Below are 23010 nucleotides of genomic sequence, written 5' to 3' on the forward strand. Positions count from 1 at the left end.
AAACAGTCTGCTCTTCCTCAGGAAGTCCAGTGGTGGCTGTGTAGCTCCTGTCCTCTGGAAATCCAGTGGGAAGCCGGTGTCTCTGGTGTTCAGCCTCAGATTATATCCCCGATGGGATGCTTGGTTCCTCCCTCTGGGCGGAGCATCTCACAATGGGGTAACGAGTCATGAGGCCAAGTGTTGATTAGGCTCATTAACAGGAGATAGTCTGGAGGGAGTTATCTCTGAGTCAGGCGGCAGGACAATGATGGGCAATTAACAGAAAGATAGTCTGGGGGGAGGAGGCAAGGAAACACTGCCCCACCTGGTTTCAACGGCTCCTGAGGATGGTAATAGAATACACTGCAACCCAGGACAGCTTGGTTCATACCCACTTACCTACTGAGATTATTTACCTCTGATTAAGAAAATGAATAATTGAACAATTAGAAAAATGTTTAGCACCTGGACCCTACCTTATTTCTTCAGGGTCTGACTAAGAAAACAAAAGTAAGTCTAAGACGGAAAAAATACCAGGTGGACATCTGGCAATGACTTTCCCTCTTGCAAGGATGGGAAGGATCCAACATCATTCACAGGTCCAGCTCTGCTCTGAAGGCTCAGAGCAACAGCTGCTTTATGGGTATTTTCAGTCTGTCCCAAAAGTCACATAAACATGAATATTCCGGCAAACTACCGAACAGAACCAGGTCCTAAAAAAACTTATGGAAATGGGCCCTTAAAGACCAGGGAAATATACTCCAAACAAGACTAATCCCTCCAATTGTGACCCACAGTGAGCCCTGGCAGTCAGGACTCTCACTTCCTGGATGGATGCTGCACTGGGGAGAACTGGGGGACTATTTTCCTGATAGATGAAGAAGAGCAGGGTTCCACTCATATAAATTTACTATGCTGTTTTCAGTACAATGAGTATCCTTCCCCAGTCCCTTGCAACAAATTCCCAGAGAACATAGCAGGCACAACATTGTAGATCATGGAATGGTTTGGGTTTGGAAGGGGCCTGAGAGACAATTTCATTCCACTCCTGCCATGGGCCGGGACACCTCCACTGTCCCAGGCTGCTCCAAGCCCCAATGTCCAGCCTGGCCTTGGGCACTGCCAGGGATCCAGGGGCAGCCCCAGCTGCTCTGGGCACCCTGGGCCAGGGCCTGCCCACCCTCCCAGGGAACAATTCCTGCCCAAGATCCCATCCAGCCCTGCCCTCTGGCACTGGGAAGCCATTCCCTGGGTCCTGGCCCTCCAGGCCTTGTCCCCAGTCCCTCTGCAGCTCTCCTGGAGCCCCTTTAGGCCCTGCAAGGGGCTCGGAGCTCTCCCTGGAGCCTTCTCCTCTCCAGGTGAGCACCCCCAGCTCTCCCAGCCTGGCTCCAGAGCAGAGGGGCTCCAGCCTTCAGACCATCTCCATGGTCTTCCCTGGACTCATTCCAGCAGCTCCATGTCTGTCTTGTGTTGGGGTCCCCAAGGCTGGAGACAGCTCTGCAGATGGGATCTCACCAGAGTGGAGGGACAGAATACCCCCCTTTCCTGCTGCCCACACTCTTGTTTCTTTCCAAAGCATCACACAGGCTATGTGTTTATGCACCATTTGAGATCAGTGACAAGGAATTTTAAGTCACTTACCTACAGGATAAAACCAAACCTAAGTAACAGCACTCATGGACACCCAAAAGTAAAAGGCACGAGAGCTGGGTCCAGTCCCTGGAAACAGAAACTGTGCCCTAACACACACACAAGTCCACGTTAAAAGCAGTTCTGATTTTTGTCCCAAGCATTCTGACTGAAAGCACATTCTACAGCCTCCAGCCAATGCTCTCCTTTTCCAAACTCAAGTCTGCAAATTCTGTGTCCACTTGTTCCTGTACAAGTCCTATCCTAGACCTTACATAGGTTTTTCCTTCCAAGTGTCTGTCCCCAAAGTACCCTCAGTGACTGTGTCCTCTTGGCCTTCTTTACTGTTTTTGTCGGAGCAAAATTCTGCACCTTTTCCACTTCCAGTTGCTCAATGACTATTTCTTATCCAACAGTTTGAATGTCCTGGGAAGTGAGGGAGCAGGGACATAATGGGGTTTACTCAAACACAGATTAAAAAAAGAAGGCTGTGAAAGTGGCAGGATCACAAAGGTCAGACATTTTCATATTCCCTCTAGACATCTGACAGTAAGTTTGTACTGAACCCAAATATTACAGGCCCATTAACTTTTACGTGACAATAGGTAAGACACTATCAATTACTTGTATTTCTCTACAATAACCTAGAATGCAGACCTTCCCTCGTAGTTTGTACTTACTGCCTTTAAACTACATTAGTATAACATGACCTTATAGTCCTTAAGTGCTAGAAAAACCCAACCCATGCAAAATTGACAGCATATATTAATTCTCCTTGCTCTAAAATACCCAAGAGCATCAGCCTCAGCCATCTCCTCCCACTCAGTGCCCAGTGTTCATCTCTACACAGGCTGGACCAACACACAACAGTCCTGTCACTGCAGGAGGCATTTCCACCTGTGCAGGAATGCTCTTTGCTTCATAGTTTTACTCCAGAACAGTACAGTCTACCTCTCTGCTAGGGATGCCAGGAAATATATAAGGAACTGACATTTACACAGCATTATGACTCCTGTCAAGTGTTTATCCCAGGCAAGGAGAGAAGTTTTTTGCTTTCTCCTGATGTTCCCAACCTGCTATAGAAACCTGCAGTGCAAAGGAAATTGGTGCTGTAACAGTTTTCAAAACATTTTAGTGGATAGGAATTAAAAAATATTATTAGAAGTTTGCATATACACAAATGCAAATTTACTCAAGAGGAACAGCTAAAAAAGAGCAACAAGTAGGCCCTTATCTGGATGAATAATTAACAAAGTAACTATAAAACCTAGTTCTAAGCAAAATACTACAGTCCTTCAGCAGAAAGAATCAAGTTTTGTTTCCATGATAAAAGGCCCTTTCAGGAGAGAGGGCACTGGTTTTCCTTCCGTGCATCACTTGGGTTTCTGTCCATGTCTCTGCTTCCTTTCCCAGCTCCCGAGACACAGCTTCAGTCACCAGCTCCTTCCTTATTCTCAGCCCACTGCTGACAACTCCAGCTCCACCAAGGAGTCTGATACACACCTGAGCACTTCACTGAGAGCAGCCAACTCAGATCCTCCCCATCCTGTCCTTCATAAGAAACCCCAAAATCAAACCTGGCTCCTGTTACATCAGCGCACCTCAGCACGATGGCAATTTAGTTTAGAACTTGTTTTCTGAACTGGGAATTGGTTTTTGGAGGACGTGAGCTGGGTTTGAGGTTTTTGTTTGGCTTTACAAACTGTGCTGTGAGAGTGATAACCAGAGAGCCTAAATACGCGTGAATGAGAAGTACCACGTAAAATACGAGGCATCAGCAGAATTCAAAGCAGTGACTTTCTGAGCATAAGAACAGATTCAAGTGCTCAGATGTGCCCTGTGTGGGCTTCTTTAGCACAGTTACACAGTACAGCCAGGGCTACATGATCACATCAGCCCGGAGAAAAACGCGACCATCCTGCATCAAACTTCCCAAAAAGTGTTATGACAATGGAGAAGTGCAGCAAGGTAGGACTGGCAGAGTAGGTGATCAAGAGGCTGTACCCTAACTCCCAAGCGAGTCACAGAACACATACAGCATCCTCTGTTTCCTAACAGCCAGGAAAACAGGCAGATGTGTGAGCAGGGAAGCCTGGCTGAGCAGGGAGCCCGTGGCAGAGCTCCAAGAGAAACAGAGAGCACAGGAGATGGAAGAAGTGACAGCTACAAAAAGAGGAATTCGGAAACACTGTCCACTCTGTCTGAGGAATGGCAGAGCTCAACTGCAGTTCAGACTTGAAAAGAATGCAAAGAAACAAAACAGTAATATCAAGGGTAACAAGAAAATGTTCTATTGCTGTTCCAGCAGCACAAGGCTGGAAGCATGGGAGCAGATTTAACATGTGATCTGAGCAAAGGGGCACACGATGCTTTCTGTGCCTCACTTCACCAGCAGAGTCTAACAGGCCTCAGCACTTCAGAAAGCTCCCAGAGAAGGGCCAGTGGATGAAGACTGAGCCAGGGACTAACTGGTTGAGTGAACTGGTCCCAGTCAAACCCATGGGGGGATGAAATAGGCTCTTTGTCAGGGTGCTGAGACACCAGGCTCATGTCCCTGCCAAAACCGTTTCATCTTTGAATGATCAGGAAATTGGAAGAAGGAACGTAAGCACCAAATCCATCTTCAAAAGGAGACGAAAACACACACACACACCCCCCCACACCCCCCTCACTTTCCATAGAAGAGGGTCTGTGCGGTAAGCGGCAAGTCCGAGAAGACAAGCACGCCCCCCCCCCCCCCCCCCCCCCCCCCCCCCACATTCTACCTCCATGCCTGGAACTAGTGGAGTTTGCAAGGATCTCTGCTGGGACCTGCAGTTTACCTCGTGATCCATGTCATGGAGGAGGTGATGGGAGTGTGCTCTCACCAAGACTGGAGATGACACCAGGTTGGGAAGAACCTGTCATAGACTGAAGGGTCGGGCTGCCACAGGGGACAAGCCAACAAGCACCTCACGGAATGAGGTCCTGAGCAAGGACAGATGCAGAGTCCTGATTGTGGGGAGGAAGACACCCTGGCAACAACAGACTGGCCACTTAGTGGACAGAGACTCTTCTATGGAAAATGAGCTGGGAATCAGGGTGTGGAGCATGAGCCAGCAATGTCCCAAGGGAGAAGGGTAACAGCATCCTGTACAGCCAGAAGACAGAAGAAAGGAGATCATCCCCCATTACTCAACACTCACTAGACCACACCTTGAGTACTGCATCCAATTTTTGACATCCCCCAACACAAGAAAGACATTGATAAACTGGACTAAGCACAGGAAAAGACCACCAAGATGCTCAGGAGACTGGAGTACATGGAAGTTCCCCTATAGGACAGAGCCTCAGGGACCTGGTCTGACCTCACAGCTGAGTCTGCTCTGAGCAGGAAGCTGGACTAGTGCCCCTTGGAACTGCCCCATCCTATGATCCCCAAGGAACTCAACGCTATGCCAACCTCAGGTTCTTTCAGTTCCACAGCACAAGGTCTTTTTCTATTGACAGCCTGGATGCACCTTCCAGCTAAGGAGGAATGGAACAGAACTGAATACTAAAGAAAGGTTTAGCAAAAGTAAAGAATCTCACTTTTCTTCTGCCTCTTGGGATTTTCTCCCATTGACGGAACTATTTCTAAATTTTGAGGTCTAGTGAGTCCTTAAATCAAAGCCTGGAACTACCAAAACTGCTACTCAGCTTGGAACAAAGACTCTGCCAATGTTCAGTGGACTATTTTTTCTATCACACAATTTGGAAGCACGCCCTTCCTCAGTCTATTTTTGTGTGAAAACTCATTTCCACAGGTTTCCACAAGATTTCTTCTGTCATTTTTTGTCTGCTGGTCTAGGGAGATGATGCTGGTTTCTAGCTCCTCCTGATATCCTTCAGCCAAACATTAAATCTGCTCCACATGATAATTTTAACCACTTTTTCATTTTAATGTTCTAAAATGACAGTTTCAGAACCTGACATGTTCTCCAGGTGCTGCTTGACTTGACTCTGGAGACAAGCACTTGCTATTTGTTACATCCTTGGCAGTTTTTTTTTCATACTGCAAGGTGTCCTTACAAGAAAAAGCAAGCAGCTTCATGAAGGATTTCTGTCAAAACACATTTTTGGATGTGAACAAACATCTGAAGTATCTAATCACCAATTTTCAAAACTAACAGTTGAAGGGCATGATTTTCCATTCCATGTCTATGCTGATCAAATTCCACCATCACAACACAGACAGTAATAAATAGAGTAACTTCTAGCAAATAATTCATAGTATGTTTTTTAAAAGACAGGAAATTATGGAATGGTTTGGGTTTGGAAGGGACCTGAGAGACAATTTCATTCAACCCCCTGCCATGGGCAGGGACACCTCCCACTGTTCCAGGCTGCTCCAAGCCCCAGTGTCCAGCCTGGCCTTGGGCACTGCCAGGGATCCAGGGGCAGCCCCAGCTGCTCTGGGCACCCTGGGCCAGGGCCTGCCCACCCTCCCAGGGAACAATTCCTGCCCAAGATCCCATCCGGCCCTGCCCTCTGGCACTGGGAAGCCATTCCCTCGGTCCTGGCCCTCCATGCCTTGTTCCCAGTCCCTCTGCAGCTCTCCTGGAGCCCCTTTAGGCCCTGCAAGGGGCTTGGAGCTCTCCCTGGAGCCTTCTCCTCTCCAGGTGAGCATCCCCAGCTCTCCCAGCCTGGCTCCAGAGCAGAAGGGCTCCAGCCTTGCACTCAATCCTTCTTTAATGGTATAGATGATGCATCTCAGCTACTCTGGAAACACAGGAAGCTGAAGCTAAAACCCAGTTTGAACCTAAACTTTTCTCCTATCCAGTCCCCTAGCCCACAGTTCAGCGATGTCCTCTCACCCACCCCACCTGTAACACTGAGCAGCTGCTGTGTCTCTGACACAACCATTTGTGCTGTGGTGACCACAATGAGTCACAGAAAACACACTACTGGAGACAGAACTGAGTACAGGAGCTTCAGTGCAGGTACTGAAGCAGATAATTGTAAACTTCACTTTTACCTTACCTGCCAAAAATATTCTGCTGTCTCCTATGCAGATTTTGGGAAATGGAAGCAAGTACTTTTTTGTTTACCTAAAGAATTTGTTGAAGCAACAATTAATCATTCTCAAATACTTTCACCTGCCTCATCTCCAGTTAAGTCATAAATACTGCCCAAAATTATCATTAGTCACTGAAACACCAAGACAGCACCAAAAACCCCACACAGTGCTGTCTGTGTCAGGCTGGGGGGGAAGCTCAGCATAGCCAAAGAGCCCGGGGCTGTGCCTAACCTAGAGAGAATCGAGGCAAGCACTGTGCTGCTGGAGGGCTGGGTCAGTCACACCAGCACTGCACCAGCCACTGCCGCACCACACACCACCTACACTGACTACAAAGCTGAAAGTTTAGGTTTATATTGAAGCATTTCCAGGATGTTTCACCCTTTGTGGTCAGTCCGTGCAGCAGCTCAGGATCTTCCTTCTACAGGACCTGAACCCAGCTTTGTTGCGGTTCCTGTGATTAAGACCCAGACTGCTCACCAAGCCACTTCCTGCTTCTGCTCATGGCTTCAAATCAGCACATCCTACTGAACAGACACTTGATGGCAACAGAAAGGAACTAGCAAGGAAACAAAGAAAATATCTAGTTATATCGATAATGGTTTTCCAATCCAGAATGTGTCCTCACTGCTTCCCCAGCTTTAGGACACAACTCTCTTTCTGTTCATGGCCGAACCATTTAGAGTCTCATTTATAGAAGTTTAAGGGCAAAAGCACATTTAGCCAGTTTGAAAAGCCTGACCTTCAAACAACTCAGCAAAACATTATAAATTACAAATAAAGCGCCCTCTCCTTCTTATGCAAAATCAGTGGTATTTGCCTTGAAACAAAGATGAATACAAGCAACTCAAACAGACACCTCTTTGGGAAAAAGTCAAAAGCTACAAAGCTAACTTGACACAAGTCTGTTGTCAACCCTGGTTCAGAGAGCTCACAGGGATCTCACCATCTCCACAATATTGCAAAACTTCAACCAATAAGAGTAACAGCTTTAAATCCTGAAAACAAAAGGGTGGGGTTTTTTAGTAATTAATTTCATTTCACAAAGCCTCTCTGCATAATTATAATTTCTATATGTTCTCTTTTTATTTTTCCTTTCTCTCAGTTCCAGAATATTTCTCTATTGAGATTCAATTTCAGTTGCTCCAGGGCTCCTTTTCCAGATGAATTGCCAGCATCCGAGATTCTGTGAAGTGAAAAGGATTTGTAAAGTGAACACAGAAAACACCAGGCCCAAAACTGTGCAGAAATACCACAAGCTGTTTTTTTGGAGGGAGTCTGGGGGGAAAACACCTCTTACTGCAAGATCTCATTTCTTTAAATTGGACAGAATTTGGAACAAAAATCTGGACAGTTGTTGGAACAAAAATCTGACTGTTCAAGATGCTGAGGGCTCAAAAATTCACTTCTTCCATCTCTTGAGGAAGAAACTTCAGCTTTCAAATAATGGCACTTCTTTAGCTGCAAACATTACAGTACAAAACCTCAGCAAGTGCTCAGTCACCCCAATCATAGGCTGAGCTGAACCCAACTTTTACTCTGCAGAAACGCAGCTGCTCCACTGGAAGAGAATGAAAGTATTGTAATATGTGGAACACTAACTCCCACTAAAAACATGCTGAGAAATATCAGAACACAACCAAAGATGTTGCTACATGGCTCATTTGTATGGCTTGATGAGGGAAAAGAAAAGCAAAGGAAGCAGAGCCATGAATGGCCTGTACAGCTCTCTTGGCCTTTATGACTTTTGTACTGTAAGGAGGGATATATTTAACCCTTTCCGTATCCAGACGGAGCAGAAGGATACCCATGACCCCAAAAGAGCAGGGAGCCACTGCCTGTTGTGCCAGCCCTGCCTCAAGGCTCTCAGAGAACACTCTCAGGGTCCCTCTGAGTGGCAGCACCACCACCTGGTGACCAGCCACTGCTCCCACTCTGACATCACTGTTGCCTTGGGGTGACTTTAGGATGTGTACCCCATATCGCTGCCCTATGCCAAGAAATTAACTTTGTGCCTTTCTATACCTCTAAACTGAGCAGGGGAAGGAAAGAGGGGGAAGGGAAAACTGAGCAAAACTTTTTCAAAGCAGTTTGCAGCTTTTTCAAGGTCACACTGAGATAGCAACTTCTTTTTCCCAGCTGTGGCAGGGGAGGGAGGAAGCACCCGGCTGGCTGCTCCCGGAGTCAGTTTTTTGTCCAGTGGTTCAGCTTCTATTTCTCCGGAGTGAGACTGAGAGTTTTTTTTTTCTTTCCTGGAATTTCAGAGTTTCTCCCTTTTCTGCTGGACTGCTTCAATATCAGAGCACATCAGGAGGACTTTCCACTGAGCACAGAGGGCCTGGCCCTGGGCCAAGCCCCAGCTCCAAGGGGACCAAAGGGAGGACTCTAACACTTTCCCAGGCTTTTTCTCCACAGTGAGAGATTTTTATTATTTAACATTATTTTCCGTTTCTCGTGCGTTTGTTAAATAAATAGTTTTTACCTCTTTCACTTTCCTTTGAGGAAAATTTATTTTTCCCGAACCTGGTGGGGGAGGGGTGGTTGTGCCTTCTCTCAGAGGATATATTTCTAAATTTGGCCAAACCGGTACAACTGTGCACACACCGAGGGTGCAGTCGGAACCATTGGCCAGTTCACCTTTCTAACAGATTTGGCCCTGATGTCAAACCCTTGGGTCCTTCACTAGTGACTCCCCTCCAGCTGCACCTTGTGCTGATGATTCCCAACCTCGAGGATTGGTTTTCAATTCACCCACAGGCTCCTCACCCGGTGACAAAGGTCCTCCTCACTTGCAGCACTAGGAAAACATCCGCCCAGCCTGAGTGAGAGGCCCCAGGCACTCCCTGCACAGCTCCACCATCCTTTTCAGTCAAGGCAGCTTTTCTTTGGCCAAGGCCTCTGCTGTTCCAGGAATAGGTGCTGCCACAACAGCTGGAGACCACAGCAGCCCTGAGTGCACATGGGCTGAACACAGCAGAGTGCCCAGTCCCTGCCCTGCTCTGCCTGCTCACAGGGCTCTGGGAGCTGTGCTCTAGGCCAGACTGGTACATAGGCCTGGCCTAAGCAACAGCTAAACAAGTGCTTGACTCTCCCCAAGCAGGGGTCAACCAGAACAAAAACCCTAACATCCTTTGATCAAGTACACCTGACAAAGCTCAGAGCAACCTGCTCCAAGCCCAGGTGTTGTGCAGCTATCCCGTCCTGACAGCAGCCGGCACTCTGGGTCATCAGAGGGTTACCAGAAATCCACTGACAACCCCAGACATGCCCCAAACATTGAGAAGCAGAGCCCAAGAACTGCTGCCGCAGCTGCTGCTCCTGGCTGTGCTCTGATCCCTCTGAAAGAACCCAGGCAACCTTTAGGGCCAGAAAGATGGGGAAGGGTCTGAGGAGCGGCTGAGGGCACTTGGCTCGTTCAGCTGCAGCAGAGGAGACTGAAGGGAGGCTCCTGGGGGCTGCAGCTCCTCCCGAGGGGAGGCGGAGGGGCAGGGGCTGAGCTCTGCTCTGGGACAGGGACAGGAGCCCAGGGAACGGCCGGAGCTGGGTCAGGGCTGGGCATGGAGCTCAGGGAAAGGTTCTTCCCCCCGAGGCTGCTGGGCACTGCCCAGGCTCCCCAGGGAATGGGCCCGGCCCCGAGGCTGCCAGAGCTGCAGGAGCGTTTGGACAGCGCTCTCAGGGATGCCCAGGCTGGGGTTGTTGGGGTGTCTGTGCAGGGCCAGGGGCTGCACTGATGATCCCTGAGGGTCCCTCCAGCTCAGGATATTCCAGGATTCTCTGACTTAGGTTAACTGTATTCCTATACCCTTGCTAGAACTCAGTTACTACCTCCGAGGCAGTTTATGCGGTCACCTTTATGACAAAGGGAATTAAGTGGAGCTGGCAAAGCTGGTGTTCACATTTTCAGTGTTTGGGCAATTTGTCTGCAAACCATTTGCACTTCTAGTTAAGTTAACCATTGCCACAAGGCATTCTTGAATGCACATTTAAAGAACCACCAAATGTGATTAAAGAGCTAGAAAAAAAAAAATCCAGATGCAACAATGTATTTGAATTCCACAGTTAACAGCAAAACTACATAAAGAATTTCATGCAAAAGGAAACTATTTCAGCCGAAGAGAATACTTAAGTATTTTCCACAAACAAGAACACTTCAGAATTCTGTTTCTAGACTGAGTTCACTGCACTGGTGAAATGAGTGGTTGCCCTGCCACGTGAACTTGAGCTACTCACCACCCTGCAGCACCTGACAGCTGGGCAGTAAAAGCCTCCTCTCCTTTCTGCTTGGAAAGCTCACATGGACAAGGACATTCATTTCTTTTTTTGCTGCATAATTTCTGAGAGTGAGTCTTCCAGAGAAGACACCGTGAAAAGAAAAAGGCATAGAAAGGGTAAAGTTTTATATCCTTTCCTGAGGAATTACAACTATATGAAAGTGACTTCTTTTGGTCCTGTAAGCAACATGCCCCAGGCATACCTGCAGAGAGTGAGCCACCACGATAGCAATGTTTGAGATGGACCCCAGATTCCCGCATACAACCTTAGCAAGTCACCCCAAAATATCATTTCTGCTCCACATTTTCCAGCAGCAGTGGAGAGATCCCTTTGCCCCAACAGCTGCTGATCACAGAGTTTGACCTCAGCAAGCTCCACCAGAACTCACACTGACACAAGCAAATGCAGAGGGTGCAGAGGAAGCCCACATCTCCCTCCCAGCCTCTGCACAGAGGGGGTCACGTTTGGGGAGCTGACATTTACAGACAGAGCCTTTGGAACAGTGTGAAGGATCATATCCTACACTTCCTAGAGTAGAAAGTCATGAGCACCAGAGGGAAAACATTCCCTGCTCAGGCAGTACAGGTGGTGTGAGGGAAGGAACAGAAAACCTCAGGAAGTTGGATGCCTCCTTTACAAAATCCATCACTGTCAGAAGGAACCCTCACAGAGCGAGGTGTGCACAGCAACCTGTCACCAGGGACTCAGAGCAGGGATACAGTGTCAGGAGCAATAAACAGATCCCACAGAAGTCTGTGACCATAAACACATGGGAAAAAGGTTCATAGGATCCTAGAATAGAATATTCTGAGTTGAACTGATGATCCTTTTGGGGCCCTTCCAACCCCTGGCCCTGCACAGACACCCCAACAATCCCAGCCTGGGCATCCCTGAGAACGCTCCTGGAGCTCTGGCAGCTTCGGGCCCAGGACCATTCCCTGGGGAGCCTGGGCAGTGCCCGACCATCCTCTGGAGGAAGAACCTCTTCCTAATATCCAGCTTAAACTCCCCCAACACAGCTTTGTGGTAGTTTTGCTGAATTCTTTTCCCTTGCACTCCGAGGACAGTTACATATGGTATCACAGCTGGCTGGGGAGCACCCTACAGCTCACACAATTATTCCAATAAGCAGGAATAGTATTTTTAATACTACCATGTGCTGCCATTGCATGTGAGTTTGGCAGCTTTTTATTTTTGAATAATTCCACAAAAAGCAGTTTAACTCAACCTTTTCAGAGCTTTAGGACAGCCAGGTTTGAAAGTACCAATACTTCAGCAGAGTAAGGGGAAGACAGAGAAACTAAAACAGTCATGACAGACTAACTTTCAGCTTCAGCATTTGGTCCAGAAGGACTAACACCCTGTGTACAGCTGCATGGACAGCAGGCTAAAGATGACCAGGCTGTCTTTGAAAACTTAGAGCTATTGAGCAGAAGCATCTGTGCTGTGCACAGTCAGACATCCTGACACAATGAGCCATCAGAATCTGTGCTGCAAGAAACTGAGCAAACCCAGAGGGGCCCAGAGGCCTGCATTCCTGCATTAATAAGTATGGAAGGAGAAACGTTTTTTAAAAATTCACGTGTTAGAGGAGTTCAGCCCATCACACTGGCTGGAAACCCAGACCCCAGAACCTGGATGTTGCAGCAAAGTCAAACACCCCCCATGTAAAATACAGCACGAGACATATTTCTTCTGTTGGATCATCTCTGGCATGAGGCAGTTGCTCCAAGGAAGAGGACATTTAACATCATATCCCTGGAGAGGGAATCAGTGCAGAGCACAAGTCTGGCCCCGCTGTGTCAACCCTGCAGGGCTACTGTCTGGTCAGTGCAGGCCAACTGGACCAACCCCAGACTTCTTGTTCTCAGCCTCATGAGCCAGAGCCACAGGAAGAGAGGATTTCATTGATGGAATCAGGTCAATGGCTACTCACAGACCTCAGCAATCATCATGACAGCCCAGGAGATGCACCAGTGAAAAGCTACATCGCAGGCTGGACACTGTGCCATACTATACTGGGAAGTGGGAATCAGCCTTCTAACATTTCCTTAGGGTTCAGAGCCCTAAGGTATGGCTGGTGTTCAATTAAGATCTGACAGAAAGAAGAGTGTCCAATGAATTCTGTAATTCTCTTATGAAAATCCTGGATGTCCAAGACATCCTCGCCATAAACACAAGTACAGTGAGCAGCACAGCAACAATCCAGTATTTTGCTGAGCCCCACTACTGATTCACTCATCACAACCCAAGCAAAGTCTGCAAGTGCTGAGGAATGCAATACACCAACTGGGGAATGCAGAGTCCAGCACTCTATTCCTCCAGTATGATCAGGAGGAGCCCTGCACCCTTCTAATGCTCATCTAATGCACAAGCTCCTCTGTATAGTAACTGAAAAAAAAAACCAAAAAAACCAACAGAAAAAGAAGTTGTCACATCTCAAACAACAAACCAGACACACAGTCACACCTTTACCAGTGGTTATAACCCAAATGTACACAAAGCCAAAAGCTCCTGGTAAGGAATGTGAACTATAACTATAGTTTGCTGCTACTTTCACCTTCCTGTAACACTCATAAGTAGTGAGATAAAGGACAAGCACTCTGGGGGCTTCAAAGAGTTTCTCTACATTTTATAACCACAATCTAACACATGGAACACAGATTGTTCAATACTCTGCTGCATTTGAAGCAAAACCCAACAACATAGGTAATGATCATAATTAAATACTTTGCTCAAACAACCCCAAACTTTGGCTTTCAAATCAATTCTGGAATCCCAGTAATCAGTCTCCAGACAGCTTATGCCAGTTCAATAAGTCATGAAAAACTGCATTCCAGGCAGAAGTATTTTCTGCCCCACATTTTATTAACAGACAATAAATTGAGAAGACCTGCACGTATCATTCAATGTGTTACAAAAAGCAAGCATTATCAATTAAATGTTGATTTTAACTCTGCAAATACAAACAATAAAGGAAACTTCAAAGACAAAATACTCTGCTTATTAGAACTTCATGGGGGCATCAAAAGCTATGACTTCAGTGCAAAGAACTAAACTGATCCAAAAAGTAATTCCAACAAAAGCAAAGTTTCCCTCCCTCCTGCCTAGGCCACTCAACCCACTCTATCTCACATGCCAATATTATGACCCAAGGTCAGGGAGCTGAACAGGTTTTTCTGCAGCTCCAGTTTCCTGCTGTCTGCCACGGAGTCAGAGAAATCCAAGTGGAGGCACAAGAAAAGCAGAACTCTGCCACAGGATTGTGGCTCTGTTCAGGGACTGCCACCCATCCATCTGTTTAACAGAGCTTGAGAATAGAGACATATAACGTGAACATCAAGGGGCAGAAACAAAAGCAAGAGGAAGAGAAAATGCTTAGAAAGAGCCAATTCTTTGGCACTGACAGCCCAGAACTATCAGTAAGCATGGAGATGATTGGTAACTGCTCCTAATAGTGTTGCAAGCAAATGAAAAATTAGGTAGCAACAAAATTCAGTGGCCTGACCACAGCAGCCGCACAGGATCCAGCACCTGCAACCACTTTAGAGAAAAGCCAGTGTTCTGTCCACAGGCACTCAAGGATTCTCTGCAACAGTAACAGCAATTTTACTTTTGATTCTTGAGGTTAAGAACAACCTTGAGCACACAAGTGTATGTTTTGGACTTTAAACTACCCAGCACTGTCAAGTTGTAAGTTAAAGTTAACCAGACTTTACCAGAGTGTTTGATGCTACAGGAAACAGTGTGAAGCAGACTCTCAACTTCAGGCACTAATGAGTCTCTTGCTCCCCACTGAAAATATCCTTCCCTCCCACACACGTGATTCTGTGCTTATTCTACAGTCTAAGGTATGGGTCAGCTATGACTTGCTATCATTAAGCAACGGGTCTTATTCCTTGCAAAACCAGCCTTCAGAGTAAGAGCCTCAAAGCATATGACAACATCTGGGCCAAACACTCACCTTCCAAAACATTCAAAGAAATCACTATTTATGTAACTATTTTATCATGACTGAACATATACATCCCTTAAACACAGATTTAGACAGACAGACCTCATGTGATATTTCATCTGTAAGGTATCAGGAAAGCCAGAGACATGGAAATCAGAGAGGCTACTCAGAAAGGAAATTCTGAAGTTTTTAATTATTTAGTTCTCATGGGTATTCTCAAGCAAATAAAGCACTAAAGATGACGCACAAAGAGCTCTCATGCATTCCATCAGCTCCCATGCAGCTTTTATAGACTGGGGAGCAGTCTCAGGCCAGTTCTGTTATGGATTAGATAACGATCAGTATTGCTGGATTCTGAAATACAACACTGAGCATGTGCAGCAGAGAATTCCACAAGCACTGAGCTGCAGGCTGGGAACAAACATCAGTGCACAGCTAGTTAACAGCACCTTTTCTTTTTCCCTCCAGAAACAACCAAGTGCTCTCACTAAATCCAAGACTGTGCAACTTCTGAACAAGAATAACCAAAACTTGTAAATGAAGTATTTTAACAGTGCAAGGATTAAAACCTCTTCAGAGAGCAGATAAAAGCTCCTGCAACTAAACAGATATGGCTCATGGAAGCAGTTGCTCTGTCAGCATTTGTTTTGCTTCAAGGCAACTTAAAGTTTCACAAGTCAGAACAATTCATTCCTCTCATATTTTAAAGCTACTACTACCAATCCTATTTAAGGAACTTACAAGTTAAATTCCGCAACAGTGATAAGACCTACAGCCACGGCACACCTTCATTTTACAGATCAAAATCAGAACAAAAGGTTTGTTTGTATATTCAGAGCTCTGGTAGAGTCAAAAATACTCAGACTGTAGGAAGAATAAATCAGCTGGGGACTAAATCCAAACCAGTTTTAGACCTGTCTATTGATGTTCAAATTTGGGAACTGTACTTCTTGGAATTCTTAGCCATACACACAACAGTCATTAACTTAGCCTTGAGCATTCCATCCTCCCAATACCCAATCCTAGCATTACTGGAGTTCCAGGCAAACTTGCCAATAGTTTGATTACACACACACACACACACACAGACGAATATTTAATATTTCTACATTAAGTTGTATTCAATCAAGTATTTGTTTGAGCAGTCTAGCACAAGGTGACAATTTCTGAAATACTAAATCATACCTGCAACTTTGTCCCGAATAAGTTTTGCAGATTCCACTTCGCCGATGCTGCTGAACAGACTCCGTAATTCATCCTGCGTCATGTTCTGAGGGAGGTAGTTCACAATTAAATTTGTCCTACCAATATCATCCCTGCAATCTTCAGCCATGTGATCTTCATAACCATTGGACATTTTACAATATATCTGCAAAGAGGAAAAATCATCAGTGAGGTTTAGATCTTCACATTTCCATAAACCAAACTTCCTCCACCTGAAGTAAGTCTGAATGTTTATTTAAAAAAACTGAGAACAAGCCACTGCTTCAGCAATGCATTTTTTTCAACTCACAGAACAAAACACTATTTGTTGAAAATTCCAGAACAATTCATTCTTTCAAAAGCACAAACACGACATATTACAGAACTATGTACCATTAAAGAGCTCCTCCGGATTTCTATTTTTTCACATTAATAAAAAGCATCAAGACAGATTTTTAAGACATTCCTGTAAAAATCAAAGTATTCCCAACAGCCAAGGTAAAAATCAGGTCCCCTATGTCCAGGTACTTGACCAGCCACAACCAAACTGCCACCTCAACCTGAATTCCAGCGTTATGCCCAGAACTCTTTCAGACAGGGAGAGGAGAAGCAGCCAGATCTGACCCAGTTCAGTGTTTCAACTGGGGACTATTAATTTTCTGAATGTTTTCCCCTGTAAATGTTGTCCATCCTGCACCTCAAGGCCTGTTACTGTTCAACGCTGCCTTTGGTGCTGCTTAACTGTGTGTATGAAACCAGTGAGCTTGTGCTGCACACTGACTCAGGGCCATACTGAGTATTTGATAGAGTTTCTATTTTTGCAGCTTTTTAAAGAAAGCCTTGAGAAAACATCCAGAACTCCTATCACAGGAAGATACTCTCTGCCTCAGTCCACCACCAGGGACTGAATCCTGATGTTTTTAGTTGACCTACAACTGAAACTCACACCAGACTCAAGCTGCTCATGGCTTGCCAGAATCGTAGTTTTTAAAGCACTTCAACCACTTTGAAATAGTCAAAATCAGGATATCTAAACCCTGTTCCTGCAACAGGACCTACAGATCTGGATCTGCTAAAGGATAAGCCTTTCTGGGAACTGCACCACTACTGATAGCCAGAAGTTGAATAATGGAAGAAGTGAGAAACAGCAACCAGAAATCCTTGGTCTAGAACGGAAATGCTCACTGCATGAAGGGACTTCCAGGCCCTTCACCAGCAGCTGCTGTTAATTCCTGTCTGACAGTGAAGGCCAAATTTTTAAACCAATACCTGAGCACATTATTACAGAATAAACCATGAGAAGACTTATGCTAATTTGAGATTTAACACAGTGTGGATGTGAACTGAATCTTTATCTTTTCAATATGTGTTGACGCATTAAGAGCTGGCAGCTCCTGCTCCCCTTCACCCACAGATCAGGTTCTACCCCCATTTCTGTGTTTCACGTGTCAACACGAGCCCATCCCAGCACCCTCTGCCCATGGGAATAACCAACCTGTACTGGGAAAGCAATGGAAAACTACACAGGAGGGAAGCCCTTTTTGTTGTGTCAGCAGTTTTAATCTGCTTTCCTTGCAGCAAGATAAGCACCAGTTAATGCCACAGGATAGGAGAGCAGGGAGGCGCTGCAAAGCTGGAAGCGGGGGAAAAGACTCCCCTCAGCAGACAATTTTTAAGCTGCCAGGTCATCTCAGTTGTACTGCAAATTCTGTCATTAAATACATATTTCCTCCTGGCTCTGTCAGAACTGGCCGAGCACAATCTCAGAGAAGTTTCCTGCTCTGGTAAACAACACTTAAACAGCTGAACCGTCTCTGGTCACCGTATCTAAGTTATAAAACCACATAACTCATATTTTCAAAATTATTTTAATAGAAGGCAACTTTGCTTGCCTTTGCCCTCTACAAAATTCAAGCCCTACAACAGAACACACCAATAAGTTGATGAGTCTGCAAGTTGTATGGCACAACTAGAATATTTAGTAAGCAAAGAAGAAACATTGAAATGTTTCCTCCTTTAAGAGGAAAAAGTTAAAATTTCCTTCACTTTAACCAAATTTGCCCTTTATTGCCATTTATTTATGATAAAAATCCTTCCTGCTGCTGAGATTAGGAAATTGCTATATATTGTAATGAATTCAAGAACAAACACTTAAGAGATGGGGGTTTTGGGGTTTTTTCAATTCTCCAAGGTGCATCTGCTGCCTGAAAAGGAGGCACCACAGTCAGACACCAAGCAGAGAAACATGCCCAGCACACCATGACGGCAAGTTACCATTACTTATATTTGGCATAAAGCAGAATTGACAAGTTTGGCAAGTGGCTACTGACTTTCCATCACTGTCCCACATCCTTTAACCTGTCCGCAATAGTGAGAGTCTACACCTCCCAGGATACTCAAGCAGTGCCTGGGGCAGTGCTGATTCAGAGCCATTAGAAGGTGAGAAGGAAGCTTCCACCTGCTTTTCTTTAGGTGTTTAGAAAACAACATAGGAGCCCTTGCACACAGGGCTGGCAAACGTTTCCATGGGATACCAAGAAGAAAGTATGCAGGAGCAATAAACGCACAGTGAAGAGCTAAAGGAGCAGAGCACTGAGAGAGAAGATGCTTCTTTCTTCCTAATCTCTCGTTGAGCACTTACACAATCTGCTGCAGGACTAACACTGTCCAGCCAGCCTGGAAGTCACTGGGAAACCACTTTCTCTGCTGGTGGGGTGTTAAGGAAACTCCCCTATCTGACCGGTCTGATGCCACTCTGGGGGTCCCACTGGCACCACTGGGACCAAAGCCCCTTCACAGTGGTGCCTCCAGTGACCCCACAGGCCCCGTGGGACTCCCCACACACCCCACACTCCCCCAGTCAGACCAGTTCCTCTCACCGGCTCGGTCCCAGCTTCCCATAGCACAGTCCCAGCCTCCGGTTCCTTTGTGCTGCAGTGACACAGAACAGCTCGAGCTGGTGCTGGGGAGGGACCCCGGCCAAAGCCTCCCTGGGCTGTGCCCCCTCCCAGTCTGTGCCCATCCTGATGCTGGTGTTTAGCCCAGAGCCTTCTCAATGTGCCAGGGGAGTTTTAGGTTGGATATTAGGAAAAAGTTCTGGAACAGGCACCCCAGGGAAGTGGTCATGGCCCCAAGTCTGTCAGAGTTGAAGAACCCCCTCCCAGAAAAACCTGCAGCTCACACTGCTGCTGCCCACCTGCACCAGGTGTATTCCTCAACAGGTGACCAGTTCTCATGCCAGCAAAGTTAAAAGGAGCCCCTGAAGAATTGTCACCTCTGCATACTGAAAAGAGTTCCAAAAAGAAAAGGTACTATAAGATAGTCAGGATGGACGAAAAAGTCATGCTACACCAGAAAACAAGTTTTTATTCTGCTCTCACTGAAATACGCTGAGGGAATGTCCTGATCTTTCTTTACCAAAGAGATAACAATCCATTTCTATCAGTAAATATTCCAGATTTGAGAACCAGGCCTAGACACTAAAATGTATCTAGAACTTCATTAACTGACAATCCACAATGACATAAATCAGAAGACCGAATGCATTTATATTCCCGGTGGACAGGTCACTGACAGCAAGAAGGCCCAACGGCTCCATTTGGGAAGACTGGCTGAAAAGAGACCAGTAGTTTGCAAACTTTCCAAAACAGGCCTTCAATTCTACGTCCCAAAAACCTGAAACTTTAGGACTAGGTTCCACTGCGTTGCAGTTCCTGAAATGACAATTTTTTAAAAAATAACCAAATGCTGCAGAAGCTTGTTCAAAAAGGCAGCAGCCACATTCTTCCTTGGGTAAGATGCCCTAAAACTTACAACACGAAGGGTGCACAGAGCAACAATGGGAACCATATGTGCTGTGCCCAAATCTTCCATTAATTCTGGAGGTGCTCGAATCCACACAGTCCAACACTTCACCACCTGTGCCAACAATTGCTCAGGCACCCTCAGCCAGGCCAGCACTCCCAGGACTGGAATGAAAAGCTCTCGTGGGCATTATTTTCAGAAATGTTGCACTGACCATGACAATCACCTTCTCACAAAAGCACACCAGATCCCAAGAGGTTTATTGGCTCTGGCAACAGACCAATAAAAGTTTTTTCCCAATGACACTCTGTATCTCCATCCAGAATTCCAGGAACCACTTCTACTAATTATTTCACTTCAAGATGTTTGCTAAGAAGGAAGACCTGTATGGATCTGTGGAGATCATGTGAAACGAGAACACCGGCAAGAAGAACTGTCTGTCTTCAACATCAGACAAGAAGCTTTGTCTACCTTCACCTTGTTCACAGGACTAAAAAGGCACCAGACCACTATGGGGGTCACAAACTTGAATGTAGACACCTAAACAGACGCTCACAGAATCCCAGAATGGTTGGGTTGGAAGGAACCTGAGAGACCCAACTCGTTCCACCCCCTGCCATGGGCAGGGACTCCACTACATCAGGCTGCTCCAAGCCCCAATGTCCAGCCTGGCCTCGGACACTGCCAGGGATCCAGGGGCAGCCCCAGCTGCTCTGGGCACCCTGGGCCAGGGCCTGCCCACCCTCCCAGGGAACAATTCTTGCCCAAGATCCCATCCAGCCCTGCCCTCTGGCACTGGGAAGCCATTCCCTGGGTCCTGGCCCTCCATGCCTTGTCCCCAGTCCCTCTGCAGCTCTCCTGGAGCCCCTTTAGGCCCTGCAAGGGGCTCGAAGCTCTCCCTGGAGCCTTCTCGTCTCCAGGTGAGCATCCCCAGCTCTCCCAGCCTGGCTCCAGAGCAGAGGGGCTCCAGCCCTGGGGGCATCTCTGTGGCCTCCTCTGGTCTCACACCAACGGGTCCATGTCTTTCTTGTGCTGGGGTCCCCAGAGATGGAGGCAGCTCTTCAGGTGGGATGGATGATGGATCAGCTAGTGCAGAACTTAAGATGGGAAATTCTTCCTGGATCAATGAGCTCTGTGGCACCTTGACTGGAGCACTGGGTGGGAGTGGGCCACAGTGAGCACGGCATGGTCCTTAAACCACAGCAGACCTGAGGCTGCTGTCCCAGCTACTCACCCAAAACCTCCATCTTTCTTTGCAATGACATGCAAGTCAGCATCACCCAGGACACTCTATACAGGAAGGGTTTCAGTTGACAGAGTCCCTGAACTGGTGAAATCTCCCTGTTGGTGTTGTCAGTGGTAAATGAACAGGAACCCTGAAACCCATGATGCTCCAGAGTTCTGCCCATGAGCTGTTTCATCAACTCGCACTTCAGTGTCACAGGTTTATTCTTGAGCTCTGCCTGTGTATTTATGAATCTCAATGGGGTGCTTCAAGTAGAACCTCAAGGCTATTAGAGCCCTTCTCCTGTCTCTCCAGCACACGGACATTTGTTGACATGCCTCCCCCCCAGAGTCATGGCTGACTAAGAGGCAACAATTTTGTCTTAAGACACTGCTCTGGCTCTCAATCCTGAAGCTGCCGAGCCGTTTCCTGGAGACCACACCTGAAACAGAACAAAAAGGACACTACTACATTCAGGCAAGTGCCAAACCAATCCAGGAGGCATGTGCAGAGATGCTAAGATGTCCAGGCTGGAACTCATGCCAAAACCAATGCCATGCACGCAGAAGGACCTGAAGAGCCTCCACGAATTTAAACTGCTTCACGAAAACAGTTTTCAAAAACTATCCAACACAGTGTTGTCATGCAAAAACTTGCTTTGCAGCTAGCTGTCATGTCAGGATCTAGAAGCAAGAATTTAATCACAACAGAGAACAGACAGACACTGGGGGAAGAAAAAGCAACATACTTTCTTCTCTGAAATCTCTGTAAGGAACAGAATAGGTTTTACCTGAGTAGCCACACCAGCAGAAAACCCTTCTCTAGGCCTACCTGCCTCCTAAGAAAAAGTTTCCTAGTGCTCCACAGCCAGAACACATCTCTATCAATTACTTAATCCAGACCTCTGTACATCACAGAGCCTTTCCCCATAATCTCCAATAAAACACCTTTTATTCTTTATACAAACTCTTTTTAATGTTCCCAAGAGCTCTGCATATGAACATCCAGACAGACCACAGGACAAGGACAGTGCAGTGCAAGCCCTGTTGCTATTTGATTCACTGTGCATTCATGAACTATTCCTTCAAATTCCTTCAGAATTCTGTCAAATCTTGACCAAACATCAAAAGCTATTTGTGGGGAGGGGGAAATTACAAAATCCAGACTGTGTCTTAAATTCAAGAACAGCATTTATACAGTGTATGAGGGGAAACAGCACAAAGTTGAGAATCAGAGGTCATCCCAGAGTGTACAGGTCACACACTTCAAAGCCTCAACTCATATCCAAGCAACACGTCTAAGTCTCCCAACAGATTATTTCGCTGTACATTTGTGAGGGCAGGGGGTAAGGCTTTTTTTTATTAATAAAACCAAATCAGGTATGAAAGAGTGTGCCCGTGTTTGAGAGGTGCTCAATGCTGTTTCTAAAAAGTCTGCGACCACAATGCAAGAGTCTTGGTCTCACCTTTCCTTGTTCATGCTGAGTGGCAGCTCTGTTTCATGAGTATGAATCCTAAGTTCTCCTGGAAAAGCCATCTTCCTGAACTGTGAACATGATGATTGGATACACATGGAAATTTAAAGGCAGAAAGTGCAGTGTCACAGATTCTTTCCCCAAACTAGTTACCCTAGTTCTCCTTCTACTGTCCCACAGCAATCAATCAGGTCAATGTTCTCTGGCTCATCTGAATTCCTCTGCCCTGCAGCCACGATATTTTAAATCAGCAAACAGGAAAACTTTAAATTGAATATTCAGTTTGATTCAATTGGCATTTTAACTCTCGCCCCCCCCCCCCCAGATGAAACTAACTCAGGGCTGACACATGCTATTGAAGGTCACTAAAAAAAGTTTGTCTTCAGACAGGAACATTCTTATACCCTGAAACTCTGGATGTTGTCACAGAT

At 46.3% G+C, this 23010-nt stretch overlaps 1 protein-coding gene across 2 annotated transcripts in view; it reads right to left on the reverse strand.

Moving 5' to 3' along the window:
• ELAVL1 (ELAV like RNA binding protein 1) overlaps positions 1 to 22788 on the reverse strand; it is a 47415-nt gene extending 24627 nt beyond the window's left edge. The window contains exons 1-2 of one of the 2 annotated variants that reach the window (XM_042023271.1): positions 22571 to 22788; positions 16059 to 16242 (exon numbers count right to left, since the gene is read on the reverse strand). In XM_042023271.1, the coding sequence (XP_041879205.1) occupies positions 16059 to 16230 (172 nt within the window). In that variant the 5' untranslated portion in view covers positions 16231 to 16242; positions 22571 to 22788. The remainder of the gene's footprint in view (positions 1 to 16058; positions 16243 to 22570) is intronic. The other variant, XM_042023272.1, reaches the window with a different exon arrangement.
• Between the last annotated feature and the right edge of the window lie 222 nt (positions 22789 to 23010).

Source organism: Corvus kubaryi, unplaced genomic scaffold (assembly GCF_017639235.1).
Source record: "Corvus kubaryi isolate FWS band 111438036 unplaced genomic scaffold, C.kubaryi_AGA036_p1.0 37241, whole genome shotgun sequence".
Lineage (NCBI taxonomy): Eukaryota > Metazoa > Chordata > Aves > Passeriformes > Corvidae > Corvus > Corvus kubaryi.